Source organism: Astatotilapia calliptera, chromosome 1, assembly GCF_900246225.1.
Source record: "Astatotilapia calliptera chromosome 1, fAstCal1.2, whole genome shotgun sequence".
NCBI lineage: Eukaryota > Metazoa > Chordata > Actinopteri > Cichliformes > Cichlidae > Astatotilapia > Astatotilapia calliptera.
The window spans coordinates 21,343,346-21,363,742 of record NC_039302.1 but is presented as its reverse complement, the minus strand read 5'-3'; the positions used below and the strand labels follow the sequence as shown (position 1 = coordinate 21,363,742).

At 40.2% G+C, this 20,397-nt stretch overlaps 1 protein-coding gene across 3 annotated transcripts in view; it reads right to left on the bottom strand.

The window, feature by feature from the left end:
* Positions 1-968: 968 nt before the first annotated feature.
* fes (FES proto-oncogene, tyrosine kinase) overlaps positions 969-20,397 on the bottom strand; it is a 28,253-nt gene continuing 8,824 nt past the window's right edge. For all 3 annotated transcript variants that reach the window (XM_026169426.1, XM_026169430.1, XM_026169433.1), the window contains exons 2-19: positions 19,298-19,545; positions 18,149-18,322; positions 15,575-15,671; positions 15,203-15,386; positions 13,682-13,819; positions 13,470-13,589; positions 13,183-13,305; positions 11,044-11,239; positions 10,441-10,515; positions 9,439-9,648; positions 9,017-9,139; positions 8,608-8,661; positions 7,855-7,973; positions 5,639-5,733; positions 5,365-5,488; positions 1,652-1,809; positions 1,393-1,515; positions 969-1,221 (exon numbers count right to left, since the gene is read on the bottom strand). In XM_026169426.1, coding sequence (XP_026025211.1) covers positions 1,079-1,221; positions 1,393-1,515; positions 1,652-1,809; positions 5,365-5,488; positions 5,639-5,733; positions 7,855-7,973; positions 8,608-8,661; positions 9,017-9,139; positions 9,439-9,648; positions 10,441-10,515; positions 11,044-11,239; positions 13,183-13,305; positions 13,470-13,589; positions 13,682-13,819; positions 15,203-15,386; positions 15,575-15,671; positions 18,149-18,322; positions 19,298-19,545 — 2,504 coding nt within the window. In that variant the 3' untranslated portion in view covers positions 969-1,078. The remainder of the gene's footprint in view (positions 1,222-1,392; positions 1,516-1,651; positions 1,810-5,364; positions 5,489-5,638; positions 5,734-7,854; positions 7,974-8,607; positions 8,662-9,016; positions 9,140-9,438; positions 9,649-10,440; positions 10,516-11,043; positions 11,240-13,182; positions 13,306-13,469; positions 13,590-13,681; positions 13,820-15,202; positions 15,387-15,574; positions 15,672-18,148; positions 18,323-19,297; positions 19,546-20,397) is intronic.

The window sequence follows — 20,397 nt, the reverse complement described above, 5'->3', positions numbered from 1 at the left end:
CAGTGTTTTCTCTTCTCTTCGCTGAGTTTTACCTTTACCTCATCTGTTGCTGAGCTAAAGGTTTATTTATACTGCAGGTGCACATGCAGCCCAAAGTGCTTCAAAAAGAAACAACAATAAGAATAATACTGTAGATAAAAGTATCACTTTCTAATTATAATGAGATATAAAACTAAAACTTCAAGTTCCTGCAGGCCCAATTTTGTTTTGCCTACTGGGACCAAGTTAATAAATCATGCCCTGCTACAACTGTCAGAAGATTGTTTCAGCACATAATAGCGTGACAAATGTCTCTGAACCTTTTACCTAGCAAAAATACGATTGTATGTCTAATTGAAATTAAAGCCTTTAATTTGCAAATACTGAAAACTATAAATACTAAATCTTTGCTTTGTTTTTTTTTAACTGAAAATATTTGTAAATTCTGTGATCAAGTACACAAAAAAAATGGCAAAGGAGTAATTTAACTGCATGAATCACCAAGCAGCTTTGAATCCTAATGAACCACCAGTAAGCTCTGGGAAAATGTTTAACTATTATGTCAGTGAGAACAATACACCTTATTCATTTTCCTTACATTAACTGTGCTGTTGTTTTTTTCCACCTGAGAATTTCAAACAGTACAGAGCTGAAGGGGTTAAATCTAGGTACACTGCTGGAAACCAAGACTATTCCAGCCGAAACAGTAACAGCTGGGTATTAAACTTGTGTTTTTGTCTATATTAGAACTTCTGGGATCCTGATTTTTAGAAAATCAAGTGTTTGCAAGCTCGTTACATGTCTTTAAAAGGAGATAAGTTGTAAATGAGTTGCTGACACTCTTCTGGAAACAAAGGAAGAAATGAAAGTGCTGCCCCCACCTGGCAAGCTTCTGCTCTACAAGGCCACACATCAGCACTTCTTAGCTCATTTTCAGCAGTAAGTCTAAAAAGAAATGCTACACAACTTATCAAGTTTTAATTAGACCTTTTATTTTTACTTTTAATATTCATATTAAATCTCAACCTATTTTTTAGAAAGAACAAGTACAACCTAACAAAAAAATAATGTTAAAACACGTCCAACTTACAAGAGTGTATTATATAATTTTGCTGTATATGGCATTGAGATCGATCCGGAGTTTCTTAAAAGATGGTCTGTTTCTGGGATCATACTGCCAACAGCTGTTCATAATCCTGGAGATTTCAATGGGGCAGCCGTGCGGAGCAGGCATACGGTACCCTGAAGCACATCACAGAGAAGCATAACAGGGAGAGAGATGGTCAGATGGCAGTAAACGTGCTTTCTGATACACGTGAGACTCAGAAAATGTATCAGTGTCAAAATCAATCACAATGACAGCAGGAATTCTCCTGAATGTCACGTGAACACGAACACTTCAGAAGTCTTCACCTTTCTCCACCTCTTCACGTGTCTGTTGATTGGTCATGCTGGTGTAGGGGGTCATTCCCATGGAGAAGGTCTCCCACAGTAAGATGCCAAAGCTCCAGACGTCACTCTCTGTGGTATAACGACCTGAAAGCAACAGCAGGGGGCAGTGTAAGCAAAGGCATAGGCGCAGCTCTTTGTGAGTATTTAACTGGCTGTTGGCAGTAGAAACAGGAGAAATGTGTCTGGTTGTGGTATTATGGCAGAGGCACTAATGATGCACCATAGTTCAGGGCTTCAGGAGCTGTCCATTTGACAGGGATCTGTCTGAGACCGCCTTCTGCAGAGTAGACTCCATCATCTTCCTGACGGGACATCCCGAAGTCACTTATCTTCACCACGTTGCCTTCTGCGACCAGGCAGTTTCTAGCTGCAAGGTCCCTTAAAAAGCACAAGACAGGAAATGTAAGAGGGATGGAGGCTGGGGAAAAGTGGAAACAAATGAAACATAAAAAAAATCATGCTCTGTATGAAAAAACAGAACAGATGGCACTTAAAAGAGAGGTGTTCCTATCATATCTCTGTGTTGCGTGCGAGTGCCATTTGACATGCAGTGTTACAAGCTGAGCAGCTACCAGCAGCCTGTCTGATCCGTCCCTGCTGGGCAAACCATACAAGTGCTGCTGTAATGAGCCGGATGTCACAACCTCCTCCTCTCCTCTAGTGCCCCTACAGCCAGCCACCGAGGCCACGTTCAATTTGTAGACATCCCCAAAATACTACAACAATTCTGAATGCAGTATATCGTTTACTTAAATATATATACATGCATACGTATTGCTGAATTAAAGGAAATGGTCGAGTTTTCAGAACGTGTTTGTAGATCGTCTCGTCTTTTAATGCAAGCTTTGTTTGCAGGCTACTCACAAAAACCCAACGTTTGATCTTTGTAAGCAACTCCTACACAGCTCTGTGGTCCTTTGGAGGATGCGTAGTTACAATCAGGGCTGTGAGCTGGTTTTTCTCCTCAGTCATTAAAAATGTTTAGAACGGTCTCATCACACCCAGTTCGATATTTTTGCATCAGGTCCTTAGATCTATTGCTCCCATTAAGGTGAAGGCTATCTCTGGAAGGAAAAAGTCTCCCTGGAGAAACTCCACACTAGTGAAAAATGAAAAAAGAGAGTGTAGGAAAGCTGAGCGCAGATGGAGAAAAACAAACCTCCAGGTTCATTGTGACATCTATAAAGAGAAACTTCACAATTATAATTTACAACTGAGGAGTGCAAGAAGGTCCTACTTCTTTGACATCATCACTAAAAACAGCCATAATGCTCGGGTCTTATTTTCTACAGTTGACAGGCTAACAAACCCTCCTGTGCCAGTGGCAGCTGAACTTCATTCGACCATGGCCTGCAATGACTTTGCCAAATTCTTCACAGAAAAAATCCAAAAGATTAGACAAGCAATTGGTACATCAACAGCAGATCCAGGATATGTACTGTGTCCACCGAAAAACTGTTTAAACACCATCAAACAGTTTCACCCTATTAACAGCAAAGAGCTGGAGGACATCTTAGGTCAACTGAACTCCTCCTCCTGCTGTTTAGATGTCCTGCCAACAAGTTTTTTCAAAAGGGTCTCAAAGACTTTGGAGTCAGACCTGTTACAGATCGTCAACTTTTCTTTAATATCAGGTGTGTTTCCAGAATCACTAAAAACTGCTGTAATAAAACCTATACTGAAAAAGGACAATCTTGACAAGACACAAATGAACAACTAGAGGCCGATCTCAAATCTCCCACTTTTAAGTAAGATCATTGAAAAAGCAGTTTCTCAACAGCTCAGTTACTTCTTAAAACAGAATAACTGCTATGATGCCTTCCAGTCAGGTTTTAGACAGAACCACAGCACTGAAACCGCTCTGACCAAAGTCTTTAATGACATATGTCTGAACACAGACAGTGGAAAAATGTCAGTCCTAGTTTTACTGGATCTCAGTGCAGCATTTGATACAGTTGACCACAACATATTACTCAAACGACTGGAGAACTGGACAGGTCTTTCAGGAACTGTACTAAACTGGTTCAAAACATACTTAGAAAACAGGAAATACTTTGTATCAATAGGTAACTTCACATCTGAGCAGACAAGTATCACATGTGGAGTTCCCCAAGGTTCGATCTTGGGACCCCTTCTGTTTAACATTTACATGCTCCCACTGGCACAGATTATAAGGCTCTTGGTAAATGCATCGAGGAAATTAATGACTGGTTGTGCCACAATTTTCTCCAGCTAAACAAAAACAAAACTGAGGTAATAGTCTTTGGCGCCAAAGAAAAACGATTACAGGTCACCAGCAAACTTCAATCTATACACCTAAAAACCACAAACCAGGCGAGAAATTTGGGTGTAGTGATGGATGCAGACCTAAACTTAGAAAAACACATTAAGACAATAACAAAGTCAGCTTACTATCACCTCAAGAATATTTCAAGGATAAAAGATCTGATGTCTCAACAGGACCTGGAAAAACTAGTCCATGCATTCATGTTTAGTAGGCTTGATTACCGTAACAGCATCTTTACAGGTCTACCTAAAAAAAAAAAATCAGTCAGACAACTACAGCTCATTCAGAACTCTGCTGCTCGAGTCCTCACTAAGACCAAAAAAGTGGACCACATCAGTCCAGCTCTGAGGTCTTTACACTGGCTGCCTGTCCGTCAGAGGATAGACTTTAAAGTTCTGATGCTGGTCTATAAAGCTCTGAATGGTTTAGGACCAAAATACATCAATGACCTCCTGACCCAGTATGAACCTTCCAGATCCCTCAGGTCATCTGGATCCGGTCTTTTATCAGTTCCCAGAGTCAGAACCAGACACGGAGAAGCTGCATTCAGCTTTTATGCTCCTTATATCTGGAACAAACTCCCAGAAAGCCTCAGATCAGCTGAAACACTTAGTTTATTTAAATCCAGGTTGAAGACTCACTTATTCTCAGCTGTATTTGAATAAAGCAACAAATCCACACTTTTAAGCTTAAATTTCAAAACTTACATTTAACTACTGATTTTATCTACTGTTCTGATTTTATCTGTTTTGATTTTATATACTGTTTTGTTTGTTTGTTTGTTTATTAGTTTGTTTGTTTGCTTGTTTTAATCAATTTTAAATCGTGCTTTTTATTTGTTTTTGTTTCTAATGTCTCTGTAAAGCACTTTGAATCACCTTGTTGTTGAATTGTGCTATACAAATAAACTTGCCTTGCCAAATATATAAATCTTATTACCAGTATAAAGGGGTTTAGGAGGCTCTCCTTTAAGGTCCTAAGCAGGAGCCTTAGGCCATCAAGGACTATGGCATTTAAGAAATAATGTAAAGCAGATTTTTCCTGCCATGAATCATGTCTGTAGTTCTCTGTCTTTATTAAGCCTTTCTGTTTTGGTACTTTTCAGCCACAGTATTTGTTTTTATTGTAAAGTGATTTTATTTTTATTTGGAAACTTGTATTTGCTTAAATATCTTTCTGTGCACATCTCTCTAGAGATTACAGTGTGACACCTTATATGATGCTGAGCTGAAGCTTTACTTAAGGCAAGCATTTTACTGCTACTCAACATATGGGGAACTGCTACAGATAAGTGCAGTTAACAGTTAGGTGAAGTGAAAGCTTGGGAAGGTAAGTGATGCTTCGTAAAGTGTACAGTAAAAGCCTGAAAATCCACCTGCATGTACATGAGCGACGCACCACTTTAGTTGTTGCTGAAAGTACACTGCACTGTATTCAAATGAACGTTTAATATGTAGTAATTATCAAACCGAACACAGAGGTAAACATTATGTATTCCGGCATGTTAACAATGAGGAAAGATTAAGCTGACTGCAACTGTGAAGGAAATGAATAGTGAGCATTGCAGAATCTGATTTGCTGAAGTCACAGATTTGCACGTGGCTGATGAAAAGATTAGATAAAAGCGGCGTGATCGTCTGACCAACCTGTGAATGCACTTTTTGCTCTCCAGGTACTCCATGCCAGATGCAACATTTTCAGTCATTTTGACCAGCATCTTCGGTATCAGACTGTGACCCTCAGTGCGCAAAAAGGAGAGAAAATCACCACCTTGAAAAGTGTAAAGACACACACACATACGGAGAGCGAGAACGATGATGGAGGAACAAAGTGGGCGGTGAAAATGGTTCAATAAATCTTTGAAGGCATCGAGTTGACAAGTTGAAAGACATAAAGACTGTCTAACAGGATCACATTTACCTTGAATGAGCTCCATGATAATGTAGATGGGCTGTTTCTGCGTGCACACCCCAATAAGCTTCACAATGTTAGGGTGATCGTATTGCTTCAGGATCCTAGACAACACACAAGACAGGTGTGTGCGTGTGTAACCCGCTGTTAAGTTTACTTGTCTGATGTCTACTGTACAGTTACATTCAGTTCTGTGCACTATGCGCTAAATTTATAGAAAGTATTATGATGTTGTTGATCTACAGCTGTTTCATGACAGGGTGGTAGCCTCCTCTGGCGAGAGGGGCTATGAGCTCACGTAGCCTGTAGCTTGTGTGAGCCTGCTGTGACCATTTCACTCATGATAGCCTTCAAATCACTATCATTTATCCTCCTGCTACTGAGCAGACTTTCTTTTCCGGTCTTCAACACGGACCACTGAGAAGAGCGAGTATTGATATGATTAAGTATTTCAATCAAACAACTCATAGATACTTTTCATATAGAGCTCTATGTACATACATCTTTTTTTAAGTCTGCTGGCCAGCTTCTACAATTTTATTTCGAGGACTATTTACAGACATTCTCTTACTTTGATGTTGAGAACATCATAGTTTGTTTTTTATGGGCTGAGACCGAACGCAGTAACTGTAAGGACATTTGCACGTGTCCCAAGGTTAAGCAGAAACGAGTTGTAACAAAAAATAAGTGGAAGTGTTGTAACTAATGCAAGAATTTTTTTTTCTTTCCGTTTCAATTCTGATCATCAGTTAAAGTGGACCGAAATTTAGATTTCCCCAAACGCGCTCAATGGGAAGTTTTGGTTATTGTTGGAGTGAGTGCAGTTTCCTTTAAATTCTAAATGCATGGCGGATGTGAGAAAGGTGATGATGGTGTTTTGATGCTGTTAAGAACATACACGCTTCAGTCCACTAAAAGGTATGAGATATTGGACACAGATGCTAGTTGATAAATGTAAATCCACGTATCTATACACCAGCACTGATTTCTCTTCACAATAAACTAACAATCATTTATTTAAGCCTGTAAACTTATGGGCAGAATATTATAACATTATCAACAAAAAGGAACATTTAAAGACTAATGTTCATCTAAACAAAATAAAAAATATATATATACACCAATTTTTTTTAAGCAGTGAAGAGTTTTGACAGTTGCATTTGTAAGCAACTGTAAGGTTTTGCATTTGTAAGGTTTATATATGTTTGCACTGTTCTTTATTAAGCTGTGGTGGTCCTCACAGCTTAATAAAACAGAAAAATGGCAGAGCTGTGAAAATGTTTTCACAGGAAGCCTTGAACTTCTGTGAAAAACCAAGTACATCCCATGATTCAGTAGCTTGTAGAAACCTTTAGCAGAAAGGTGGTTTCTACAAGCTTGGCCTAATTGTTGTCTGGAGGATGCTATCAGCCTCTCAGATCATTGTGGAGGAATGCTTGGCCACTCAGTTCTGCACCATTGCGTCAGTTCACTGAGGTTTGTGGGCATTTGTTCATGCACAGTTGTCTTAAGATCCCACCACAGCATCTCATTGTGGTTGAGGTCTGGACTTTAACTGGGTCACTGCAAAATATTGATTATTTTTCTTTTCAGCCATTCTGTTGTAAATTTGCTGCTGTGTTTGGGATCATTGACCTGTTGCACGACCCAATTTTGGGATGTGTTGGACAGATGGCCTCACACTTGAAAAGACTGCAAGTAGCCCAGGCCCTGATGATTTGTGCTTGGTTTACACCAAGCACAAATCATCAGCCCTCCACCACCGCCCCTGACAGTTGATATGAGGTGTTGGTGCTGATATGCTGTGATTGGCTTTTTTCAAATGTGGCACTTTGCAGCCGCTTTAGGTCTCAGAAGCGTTGTGGTTTGTTCAGATGTCACTTGAACATACATAATCAAATCTTGATTGAGTAATCCAGTAAGTTGATTTGATTATCAACCCGGCTGCTTACTTACAATTGTAATTCTGACCCCATGCAGCAGTGAGGGTGTACTTCTGCATGGGGATTTGTTCACAACACAGTAAATCTGTTTGCACGGTAAGATTTGGGCCTGCTTCTTCTCGGCAAAAATTCGCTCTGACTTAAATAAGGTGTTCAGGACATTAAAACAGGTCACTGTGATGTGATTTACTGTAATGGAAACGTGTGTGTGTGTGTGTGTGTGTGTGTGTGTGTGTGTGTGTGTGTGTGTGTGTGTGTGTGTGTGTGTGTGTGTGTACTGACCTGGCTTCCATCAGGAACTTACTCTTGTGCTCTGGGGCCAGGTTCTCTTTACAAGACTTCACAGCTACAGGAGAGTTATCGGTGCGTAAACGGCCGCTGTACACCTCTCCAAAGTTACCCTGTGCAGTGCCATCACGAACACGATCAGTACTAATCTAATTCTGTCTTCTTACTGAGCAAAGAGCATTTCTAACTAAACCTCAAACCATTTAAAATACGGTACTATTAATTTCGATCATGAACTAAGCCACACGTACACTATTATTGAATTTAACTGGTCATTGTTTCAACCAATTTACCACACGGAGCTGAAATTGTCAGGGAAGTTAAATCTAGCAGATATGGTTAGTTCCTGTACCGGCAACACAATTTCAGGATTTTGTCTCCACAACAAAATTTGAACCAAAGCAATCAGTCTAACGTGCATCACAATTTAAGTGCAGACTTTTAGATTTCATTTTCAAAGCTACAGAGCAACAACACTGTACCAGCTGCTAAGGAATTCGTCCCATTTTTATACAAACATGTGTACATCACATTTAAAACTTAATAAAATGTTCACATGAGGAAGTTAGCATCATCACCACCACCATCATCGGCATTTTAGTCTAAAACTAAATATTTTACTTGATGAACTGCATACACTTAAACACGTAAATGACTTTGCTAAGCAAAATATTGGCCACAAATAAAACTCAGAATACATTTTACTTTACTTGCATGATTCTGTTAGTAAAAGTCAAGTGTACGCACCCGTCCAATGAGAGGTCCCAAGATAATATCATCATGTTCCAGGACCCACTTGTCCTAAAAGGGTTAAAAATGAAGCAAGAGAAACACACAGTGATTTTAATAGTTTTAAACTAGTAAAGTGTTTAAGGGAAAAGCCACCAGAGGACAGGTTTATGAGTACATATGTGAAAAAACAGGAGTAAAATAGTGTTGGAGTCCTGTGCTACACAGCCTTAGAGCAACAGAACCCATAGTTTACACAGAAAAACATGTGGTGTGTCCTATTGTTGGCACATAACATGAGAGCATGTCTTGGACAAATTTAAAGTTGTACTAAAGATTATAACAAGTCTGCAGTAAGCAGATACAAGCTATTCTAATCTAAAGACAAACATATGTGTGTGGTGTGTGTCTGTGTGTGTCACTTTACCTTTACTACCGCTTTCTTTAGCACAACTTCACACCTCTTGGTAATATGCTGTCGAGAGTTCAGCAAATGATGGATCAGGTGAGGGATGCTGGGAAAGCCTTCTCCATCCAGACGGTACATATTCTACTGGCACACATGGAGAAGCAGAGGTTTACAGAGGCGTACTGAAGATGGCATTACCGAATTTAAAAAACAAAAGACTCATTATCCAAAAAAATAATGTTTAAAAAGCTTAGTTTACAATAACAAGTTTTATTTTCTCACATTTACTTTTTAGGCCACATATTACAACAGTAACAGAAAGAATTGCTCTTTTTTTGCATATTGAAAAAGTGGAGAAAAAAACATTAATAAGGAAGTGAATGATGCAAGAACGTGCAATGTATAAATAGTGTCTTCAAAAACACTTTAGATTCACTTACTTCTGTGTTCTGGATGAGAAAATGTTTACAGGAGCCTTCCCATTGCACAGAAAGCACGTAACCCTGCTTCTCTTGACTCTTCCTCACTAAGAAGTCGCCATCGTTCTTCAGCAGCTGCTGGACCTCCAGTCTGGGAATGGCACCGTGGTACCAGTCCTGCTGCCCCAGAGGACGATCCACTTCTTTCACCAGACTGAGGACTGGAGGCACCTGGAGGCAGGAAAAGAGAAAAGCAATAAGAATGGGAAGGGATAGATTTTGGGTGAATCTGCAGAGATTAAATGGAGGCACATCAAAGAAGAGTCTGTAAAACTTTAAAGTATAACCACACCGCTTTCATGCCCCCGGGGTACCACAGGGCCGGTAGATAGAAGGAGAAGTAGTTCATACAAAAATAGCAAATAGTTCAGATTCACAGTACAGCACAATATGGGTATTAAAATATTACTCACCTGATATGATCTTTTGGAGCATGCACACAATTTTATATATATCCGTTTCCAGCTGATTTAACATTAAATCAATAAAAAGTGAGAAAGGGTGTTTTTTTTTTACTGTGTCAAAAGTTACTGTGCAGCTGTGTCACGGGTTCCCTGAGTGCTTCTGTCTGTCAGGAATGATTAAACGATTAAATGTACACTGGCTGCCTGAAAAGTGAGCTTGGTTTGAGGTCAAGAAGAATTTTGAAAGAAGAAACTTGACGGTCAAAATCCCAAAGCGCGGTCAAGAGCACGAGACCCCAAAGACAGATTGTGTGCCTGAACAAGCTCAACCACTCAGAGGATGTACTCTGGGATGCTGCCATTTCCTCCAGAACATGATAAATTGTTTTGTGGTTAAAAAAAAAAGAAGTTCAAGAGTGATGAGGGGGAAGAAAACTTCCACTCGAACATCCTTCCTTAGAAAGAAACTAGCATGTACCATAAAGGTTGCTACAATTGCAACTTCTCTATCGGTCACTGTAATTATTGTGCGTTAATTGCAATTTAATTACTAACTTACCTCAAATTTGGGTTTAAAGAGGTTGCTGAGATTGTTCAAGATCCCTTCCACGAGGACCCTGGGTGGAGTGTGGTCCTGACAGAAAAAAAAAAAAAGACCCAGAGCTTGTTACACATGTCACAAAAAACCTATCAAGGTCTACTGTCGGCATTAGAATTGTCATGTCTCACTTTGCTCGTGTGCTTTTCAGGTTAAGCACTAACTGCAAGACAACATCAGGCTGCTCCGGCTCTATTAAATTATTTAGGATGATTGATCTGTGAGAGTGTAACAAAGGATTGGGTGCACAGCACAAGTTTGTAGCGTTTGGCCTGAAGATAGATAAACTGGAGTTTCTTTCCATGCTAGCAACTTTATGCAAAAGCCTGGAGGAAAATACTAGAGTGACACTTTCTGAGTGTTAAGTACAATCCATGCCTAAAGGATAACTGTCTGTGACTTACAGAAAGACTAACTGCTTTTATGCTTTATAATTCAGCATGTTGTTTTCAGAGTTTACATGCAACACACAGCTTATTTTGTACAGCTGGCCCAGTGACAGGACCAGTAATTAGGAGCTAATCAAAGACAAAGGAGGGAAAGCTGCTGTCAGGGAGAACATACGTTGCTCGTGCTGGATGAAAGTGAAACAGTATCTGTGTCCAGATTCAGAGCAGAGGGAGGTTCTCTGGAGCCCAGCTTGTCCAGTTTCTCTTTCAGAAGAAGCCTCTGAACCTCCAGTTTGGCTCTCTGGCCCTGAGTCAGGGCGACCTGCTGCCGGCACTCTTCCATCGCATGTCTCTTGCTGAACTGGTAGACCCTGGACAAAGCAAAGTGCAGCATCACAACACAAGTGACAGAAATAAACAGAAGCGCACAGAAATCAATAAAACGCCTGCTTGTGCAGGTTTGCAGTTCTTCATATTGATTCATATCCTTAACATGCTGATAATGAGCCTGTAAGACTTATAAAACCCCAACAGTGAACAAACAAACAGAATTGTTTCACCTCATTATCTATCTGAGGATTTTTTATCTTTTGAGGTATTTGTACAAACCCATCTCAAATAAAGCTGAAATACTGCGCAAAAATGTAATAAAACCAGGATGGAAATCTCATAAACCCATATTATATTCACAATGGAATATAAAGGACATAACAAATGTTTAAACTCAGAACATGTACCATTGTAAAAAAAAAACCAAAACATTATTTAGACAATGATGCCAGACACATCTCAAAAATGTGGGACAGGGCCATGTTTACCACTTTGCAGCATCCCCCCTTCTTTAACAGCAGCATGAAAATATGCAGCGTCTTCACTGAGACATCATCCAGATCATATGCTGCTCTAGAAACTGAAATGTTTCCTATGTTGTAATGTGACTAAAATACGGGTTTATGAGATTTGCAAATCATTGCATTCTGCTTTTATTTACATTTTATACAGCGTCTCAACTTTTTTCAGAATAGGTTTTGTACTTAATCACTTTTTTGTACTTAATGTACTTAATCAACCTCCGTATGCACTCGGTCTTCCCTGTTAAGTACCTCCAAGTGCAGCACACACTACAAACACCACAATCAGAATTACATTATTTCTCCTCTGAGGCACTGAGAGCTGAGTAATTGACAAGAAACTGTTCATCATCTATTTGTGTATGGGACATTGATTAAGCATGTGTATGGCTAATTACCACAGAGGATGTTTATATGAGCGCAGGTGCAGCGGAGAATCTAATCATGCTTGGTTGACCCGGAGATCACATTGTTTTTGTTGTTTGTTTTTTCCCTGGTGACACCCAACACGCCGTCATATCATCACACAGCCTTTAATGACAACATAAAATTCTATGTGCTTTGTTCCCTTTAATTGGCCATTAAATGAGAGAATGGGCTGGACATTGAAGCTCATCAGAAACAAGTTGCCCCAGGTCGTCATCATCACAGAAATGTAGATTAAGCCTAATCCCAGAAAAGAAAAAAGCATTTAGGATCTCCACTGACAGAAAGTTTATGGTCTATGGCTTAATTCGAGAACAAGCGAGCCCAGATGTTTGGGTTTTAAACTGTAGGAATTTTTACTAACCAGGTGTTTATAAACAAAATGATTAATGCACACATGAAGATGATTGATCAGCTGTGCTTACGCTCATTAGACCCAAAGAAAGTTTCACTCAAGAAAACATTTGCAAAGACCTCAAAATGCTGGAGATCCGACCCTCTGAACTACTCAGGCTGACATCTGAGGTCAGGTTAGGTCACCTTAATTCAGTTTTTCACTGTTGATTTGCAAAATGTTTCTTCACCATACAAAGCAAAGGTCAGCTTCACCTCACCACCTGCACCATATGTGCTCCCAGCTGCCTTTGATAATGCAGACTCTGTTGCATATACACACATTGTTTCCACTTGTCCTTCAAGAGCCTGTTAATGACTCGATCACTCCCCCGGGTCTGTATAGCTCTAACACCTTTAGACACCCTCATCAACCAAGACAAATGAGAGGGTTTGGGCTCCATAACTCTCAACATATTGCTGTATTATAATTCATAAGGCACTTATGGCCCACTGAGACCACACTGGTTATTAGCCGTTGCACAGCCAACAGCACACTGAACTCCCCCGATGGGAAGGACTGCCCACTGAGGCAAACTTTAGTAATTTGTCTTCACAGCTACCACAGGACAGTGTATTTTTTCATTGTGAACCCCCCTTTCTAATCTCTGACAGCTCAGCATCAGCCTGGTTGGTCTGCTCACCTCTGGCCCTTTTTGACACCTTCCTGCTCTTCCCCTAACTCCAGCTCCAGCTGCTCAACTGAAGTCTGCTGAGAGCCCAGAGACCGAGCCAGGTCCAGGAGCTCCTCCTCTATCGTAGTCAGTCTGTGAGAAGAAGACAGAAATCCCAGGTGAAGAGGAAGCACTTCATATATAAAACAAAAAGGGAAGGTTAACGGGAGGTTAAAGGAACACGAGTTAGTCGTGTGGAGGAAGCTGTTGCAAGATTAACAAACGAAATCTGAATGTGATTGCACTGTTGTTCTCACTTGTGCTGGATCGTCTCGAGGGTGAGGTCATTCAGTTCAATCTCCTTAGTGCTTAGCTGCTCGGTGTCCTCCAGAAGGCTGTTGTCAAAATCGGCACAGGCAGGAATCTCCCCCACAGACCTTCAAACACACAGTCCACAGTATCATTTCTCTGAAGGGTTAGCTTCCGTGATTGCCATGTTGCTGAGCGGAAACGGTCCGCCTCTGCGTACCTGTTCTGATGGATGAAGCTCTCATACTCTCTGTGAGGATCGATGGCTGTTAGAGCTGATGCCATCTCTCTGTGGATCCGCACCACTTCATGATGGAGGAGAGTGCAGATGTCAAAATACTCCTGCAGGATCTCCTTTCTGGAAGGATGAAAACAGAATGACACAATGCAAAGCACAAATATCACATTGCGTTTTTTAATTTGCCAAAGCGTAACACAATTTCCAGTTTGGCTGGATGCAAGTTGCCTCATATTAGTGATGTGAAAATGTCCTTTGAGAGATTTGTCTGCGGTTAAGTATCCCATCACGTCACTTTCTCTGTCATATTTATGTTGTTATTCCCTGTTTAGAATATAATAAAAGTGAGAGCAGTGCCCGTTTTTCAGCCTCTGCCGTTAGACAGAGACTGGATCTGTCAGCTCTGCCAAACATTTCCTGCCCAGAGCCCCCAAAGTCAGCCAATCCATTTTACCAGTTTGACTGCTTGTTTCTGTCTTTGACTTTTTATGATTTACCCTTTCAGACCCTTTAATTGTCTAAATTCCCAGAACTCTTCTCTCTGCTTTAAAACTCAGACGTTCATGCAGTGTTCAAAGCTGTCAAGCCTTTGTAGGTAATGTTTGCATAGAAAAGGCTTTTGTTCATAATGAAAACACAGGCAGCACTCTGCAAAACTCTTGAATCACCTCTCATTTTTTTACATTTTGCTGGGGAAAAAAGGAAATGTGTGTTTTGTTCTCTGTCAAGATGATCCCACGCTGCTTCAGTAATGATTCGGTCCGGGCTCTGGGGAGGCCGGTCCATGACTCATGGAGTTCCAGCGTGTGTGTTCTTCCATTCAGGCATGCTTTTACTGCAGTGTGAGATCAAATGAGGCCACTGCCAATCAGATGCTTTCCTGATGGTGATGCATAGTGGATGAAAATCTGACAGTGCCTTTCAGCGTTAATAATTTCATCAATTTTGACAAGATCTTCAACACCACTGGCCACTGAGTTTTTTTCCTATTTCTGTTCATCTACAGGAAATCGTTTTTAAGCAGCCTAACAAACAAACAAAAATGGTCTGGCACAAAAACTAGACTGAAGTGAAAAAGCAGCCAATTTCTGAAGAAAAACATTGAATGACCTTTAGAAAGTCTGGAGAACTACTGCTCAAGACCGATTTAAAGCGTCTGGCTCCTCTGAAGCAAAATAGAAAGACGTGAGAGGTGACTCAAAACATTTGCACAGTACTGTAGTTACACATATGGTAATTAGAACATTTGTTCTGCTGCTGTAGATTGTGAGATATGCTTGTTGATGGCAGCAGTGGAGTGTTATCAAGATTTGAAATTAATTGGCAAACATTTGTGTCGTGCCACGATCAGATGTGTATCTGAGTGACGACGAGCAGAAATAAAACACCGAGATGATTCGCAGGGACGCACCAGTAAATATGAGCACTGTACAGAAATGCTTCTTGTCATTCTTAATGTGTCTGTTTTTCTTCCAAACATCCACGCAGCGAGTGTGATCTTACAGTATGAGCACCATCTCCTGCTGCAGAGTCTGCAGGGCGCTGAGCAGGGCCGGCTGGATCTGACTGTAATGGTGCTGATGGTAAACTTGAGCAGCTTGCACAGAGAGGACATACTCATTATGGACCTCGTAGAGTTTCAGTGAAGCCTTTATGTAACGCTCTTTGGCCTTATCTCGGTCTTTTTCTGCAGACACACACAGGTACACAAGCACAGTACAGAAAATGATCACAGAATATAGGTCATGATAGAAATACACATATCAGACTAAACACAGGAAAACAGAAAACAAACAAACAAAAAAAAAACCAGACCGTGACATCAACATGAAACCGATTCTATTCAGAAACATAAGTGATACCAGAAATCCCCACCTTTGCTGGTCTCCTGGTACTTCCTCTTTGCCTGAGTTGCATCTTTCACTGCGTGCCTGTAGCTGCTCTTTAGCCTCTCCAGTTCTGTCTGTGTCACCTGAAGCAATCCATAAAAACAGCATTTTACATTTTGAACACAGTGATAAAAAGCTAATAACGTAGGCTTTGTGTTGGCATTTAAAAAACAGGCCATGAAAAGTTAAAACCACCTCATATATAGTTCGCCCAAAACTATTTGACCTGAAAGAAGAAAAACCCAATTTACTCAATAAAAAAAAAACCAGCAAAACCGAAAGGTCATGGCTCATTTTGGACCTTTTTGGACAGTGTGGACCAAATATATTTTTGAAAAAAAAAAAAAAAAAAAAAAAAAAAAGACATTTTTTAATAAGATAGTAGACAGCAGCAATAAAACAACCATTCAGTTGTACTGATGATACCGACTCTATTCTACAATTTCCCAAACGCAGCTCTTCCAAATCTGATGCAACAGGAAAGAAGCCAACAAATCCTGAACCAAGAAGGGACTGCAGGGAGGAAGAATTTAAAAGAAGCACACAGGCTTACAGACAACCCGTTTAAGGACTTTAAAATGCCAGTAACTAGCTTCCTTGTTTTAGTTCTCCGTTGGCTGAGTTCTACATCAATTATGATTTATTTATAACATCTTGTTTTTTTTCTATGACTCATCTAATTAGAGGGCATCAAGCTTGCTCCTCTAACCTGTCGACCAGTAGGCAGAAGTAGCGTAGCAGAGAGAAATAGCCCCGCTTTATTGTCAGCCTTATAGCGATGATAGCATCTAAAACACACCAAAGCAGGAAATGAATTTTTCACCTGTCAGGACCTGTAACTGCCAACAAAGCTGTGTGTTGTCACTGTAGTTATGGAAAGAACTTGTACATTACACAGATTTAACAGCAGCAGGTCTAAAAAACAGATTTTACTGAATGATTCATGGTTGGAGGTGTTATAGAGAGAGACGAAACTACAATCAACTGTTTTTCAGAGGAAAACCAGCTGAAACAGTTTGCTTTTAAAGTTTTCTGTTGCTTTACTTGAAACTAAGCACTCGCCTACATTTACCGATGTGCCTCGGTACCGTAACAGACACAAAACCAAGAATTTTTAAGCGGTTTAAAAAACAAAAATAAAACATCTTTTACAAACACATAACTTAAGGGCAGTGGGTGTGATGGGTGTCAAGTCGAGTTTCTTTAAGGTTGAAAAGCTGTCAGTACTATTTAGCACAGGAAGTGGACTGCTGTTGTGTTAGGTTTTGCTAGTAACATAAAACATGAGAAAAGCATAAGGTAACGATCTGACCTTTGTTGTGTGGCTGGCGACAAAAAAAATAAAACCAACACAAACCAACATCACAGATACAATCAAATTCACTGTCGCCGTTGTTTCAGTTGTGATATCAAATAATCTCTCGCTAGTGTAACTGCACAGTGATGTAAACGGTTCAAAGGCTGACCGGGCTTTTTCTGCACAGCAAAGTAGGAAAATTAAACTAAACAAACAACCAGACAGGCGTTCAAACTGCACTAAAATGAACACATCATTTGCCTGATGTAATTGGGTAATAAAACCCAGTGTGAGGCAGCTACCAGTATGAGATGGCATCAAAATGCATTTACAGACACTCTTTCCAGTCTATTGAATCTCATATCATTTGACTGCTGTCTATTTATAAGCTGCCATCACAGCACTCATCTGCAAGTCAAGTTGACATATGAGGAAAAACGAGACAAACATTTCCAACTAGCAACGTCTGGTTTTGCATGAGTGCATGAAATGTGGGATATGTAAACATTCTGCTCTGACTGCTTTTTTGTTCTCGTAAAAAGTAATTTAGTGTGTTTGCTTTCAATTTAGATATGAGCACAGTGACAAAAAGAAGCAGGCAGCAATTATCTCAGTAAATTCCTGAAGACCCTGCCGTACGCTGTGCTGTTTCAAACGGCCGTGAGCGGCTGCAAAACAAATTTGTACCAGCTGAAGATATATCTTTGCATACTAGACAAAGTTTTTTTTTTTTTTTTTTTAAAAAGCACGTACACACAAAGTGATATTTAATTTTAGAGACCAAAAAGCTATAGAACAGGCAAGTGTAGTCACTTACCTGCACCAAGATCATTTTCCACTGATAATAAACATTCATATAGTTCCGCCTTTATTTTTTTTTATTCAACTCGTGGGGATAAAAGTGTGCAAAACTGTGAACCAAAGGGACATTTAGAGAGCAACAGCTGTGAAAATGAACACAGAAATAAACCACCTTGTTTTTTTCCCCATCATTAGGAGGTGTGACTGTACAAAAGTAGTTTAATCTGCCTCATGACAGGACTGAAAGTTTGTATAATGGTAAAGTAGCTAGATATTTTAGCTTGTGGTATATGTGTGTAGTTTATTGCTTAAGTCCCAACAAGTCATTGTTCGGGTTCAAGTCTTCAAAAGCTGAATATAGGCCAGTGTGAATGATATCTTTTGAAGTAATGGAAGTGTGCGTGCGTGAATGCGTGCGTGAATGTGTGTGTGCGCGCGCGTGTGCACGTGTTAATCACACACCTTGTTGAGCTCCTGCCTCAGCAGGTTCCACTGCTCTGCGTACGTTTTGCGGAGCTGCTGTTTGTCTCTGATGAGCAGCGTGAGTTTGCTGATTGGACCGTCCAGCAGATCTTCAGAGCGCTTTTTCATCAGCTGACTGAGAGACTCCGTCTGTGACACCAGCACTCCCCATGACTGACAGACAGAGGCAGAAGTCAGCGGTACACATCGTGGGGACATAAAGAGAAAACCGATAAATGGAACTCACTAAACAATCCGTGACTACCTGACATGTTGGTAACCAGCTTTTGGAGCCAGACTTGCTCGTTGGTTCCTTAGTTGGAACTGATTTTAAAAAATGCATGAAGTCATGTTGGACACAGATACAGCTCACTGGGTATTTCATACTACAGAGACTTGGGTTTGAATCCATCATGAGGCCGTTTACTTCCCCTGGTCTTTCTCCTAGCTCTCCTGTCTTCTCCACAGTGTTCTACCAAAATAAAGGCTACTAAACATATTCAGTATAAATAAGCAATGGTTATTGGTGTTAGCCACCAAATTATTATTTAAAAAAAACTTTGAGATGCAGAAATAAAACTAGTTTCAAGCGCATCAGCAGCACATTGCATTTCACGGTTGTAGGTTCTGTAAATGTTTTCACAATGTGTGCAGATGAGCCAAAGATGTGCTTACTCGATTTGATTTGAGAACACATTTAATTTGACAAAGTGTAGGTCAGCTTTCAATATTTTAAAGAAACTAAGCAAACCAAGCTTTTGTAGATTTAGTTGAGACATTGCCAAGTCATTCAGATATACTTTGTACTTATTTTAAACACTAATGGCAGTCACTGGAGTTACTTTTAGAGTATGTCATGTGAGGTTATTAGAGGCACAAAACAGTTTTAGATTCATGTGCCAACTTCTGTATTTTATTTCCTCAGCTTATATTACGGTTTTCTTTTACTTTGCTCATTGAACACTTGATGATTCATGAGTGTAGCAAACCCTTTTTTTTGGGAAAAACCGAAATGTGCATCAAATTAGAAGATTAATTTTAAATGCACTGAATGAATGAGTCTATTGCGCAGTGGCATTCTCCCACCTGAACGACAGGTGATGAGGTAAATCTAAAGCTTCAGGCGCAGTGCGATATGCAAGGCCTCACCTTGTTGAGCTGACTGATGTAGTCCAGTCCTGTGTTAGCCTGAGGTCGGTCCAGCTTCTCAGCCAGGCCAGTCATGTGGTGCAGCTGCACTGAAAATTCCCGTTCGCTCTTCGCTCGCTGCCCCATCCACTTCTTCATGACCTCCATCAAGAGAAGCTCTGAGTCCAGCAGTCGCAACACTGCGGCATGTGCCTGTGGACACCTCAGGTCCTCTCCAAAACCCATCTCTGGATAATTACGCTTTCCTCCTGCCAATGAATTGTTGTTAGCAGTAAATCCTACAGCACATTTGCATTCTCGTCAGAGACGCAGGAGCGGAGCAGCAATTCGTAGCAGCTGCTAATGACCAAGTGTATTCATTTCAATGTGACCATCGAGGAGTTTCACTTCCCTGTGAGCAACAGAGGTTTGTGTGAAGCGGCACTTCCTCATGTGTCTTTGAATGCGGTTACTGTCATTTTGCTTTCAATTTCTGAGGACCTTAAGAGGTGCAATGATCATTAAGCTTCAATTATTTCTAAATAATATCATCACTAAAGCACTTATATAATTATGTGTTTTTAAAAAATCTAATTAAATGCAAAAACCAAACAGTCGCGTAGAGGCTGAATGCAGCCTGAGAGAGACCACTGAGCTCGCACTGAGCTGTGTCTTATCTGCATGTTAAACTGGGACCACTGCTTATCTGTGGCTCAGTGCAGCAGAGCAACACCACTGCATATTGCTCAGTATGGTTTACAGATAATTCTGTACATCTATACACACTTCAGAAGTGCTTTTCACTTCTCTGCTTTTATCGTATTGCTTGAATTATTAATTACTATTCTAATAACACATTACAGAACAGAATGATTCCACTAATTACTACTTTAAAATAACTTCTTAACTACTAAAGTAGTAGTAGTAGTAGTAGTAGTAGTAGTAGTAGTAGTATCCCCATGTTTTTAGTTTTCAAATACACATAAAATTGAAGTGCAATAGTCTCTGTTCCAGGTCAGACAGACATGGCATTTTATGTCTTGTGTTAAGAGCACCACTTTTTTTTTTTTACCCTAGAGGGCCTTACTGACTTAAAATAAGTCCACTACTGAAAAAGTGAA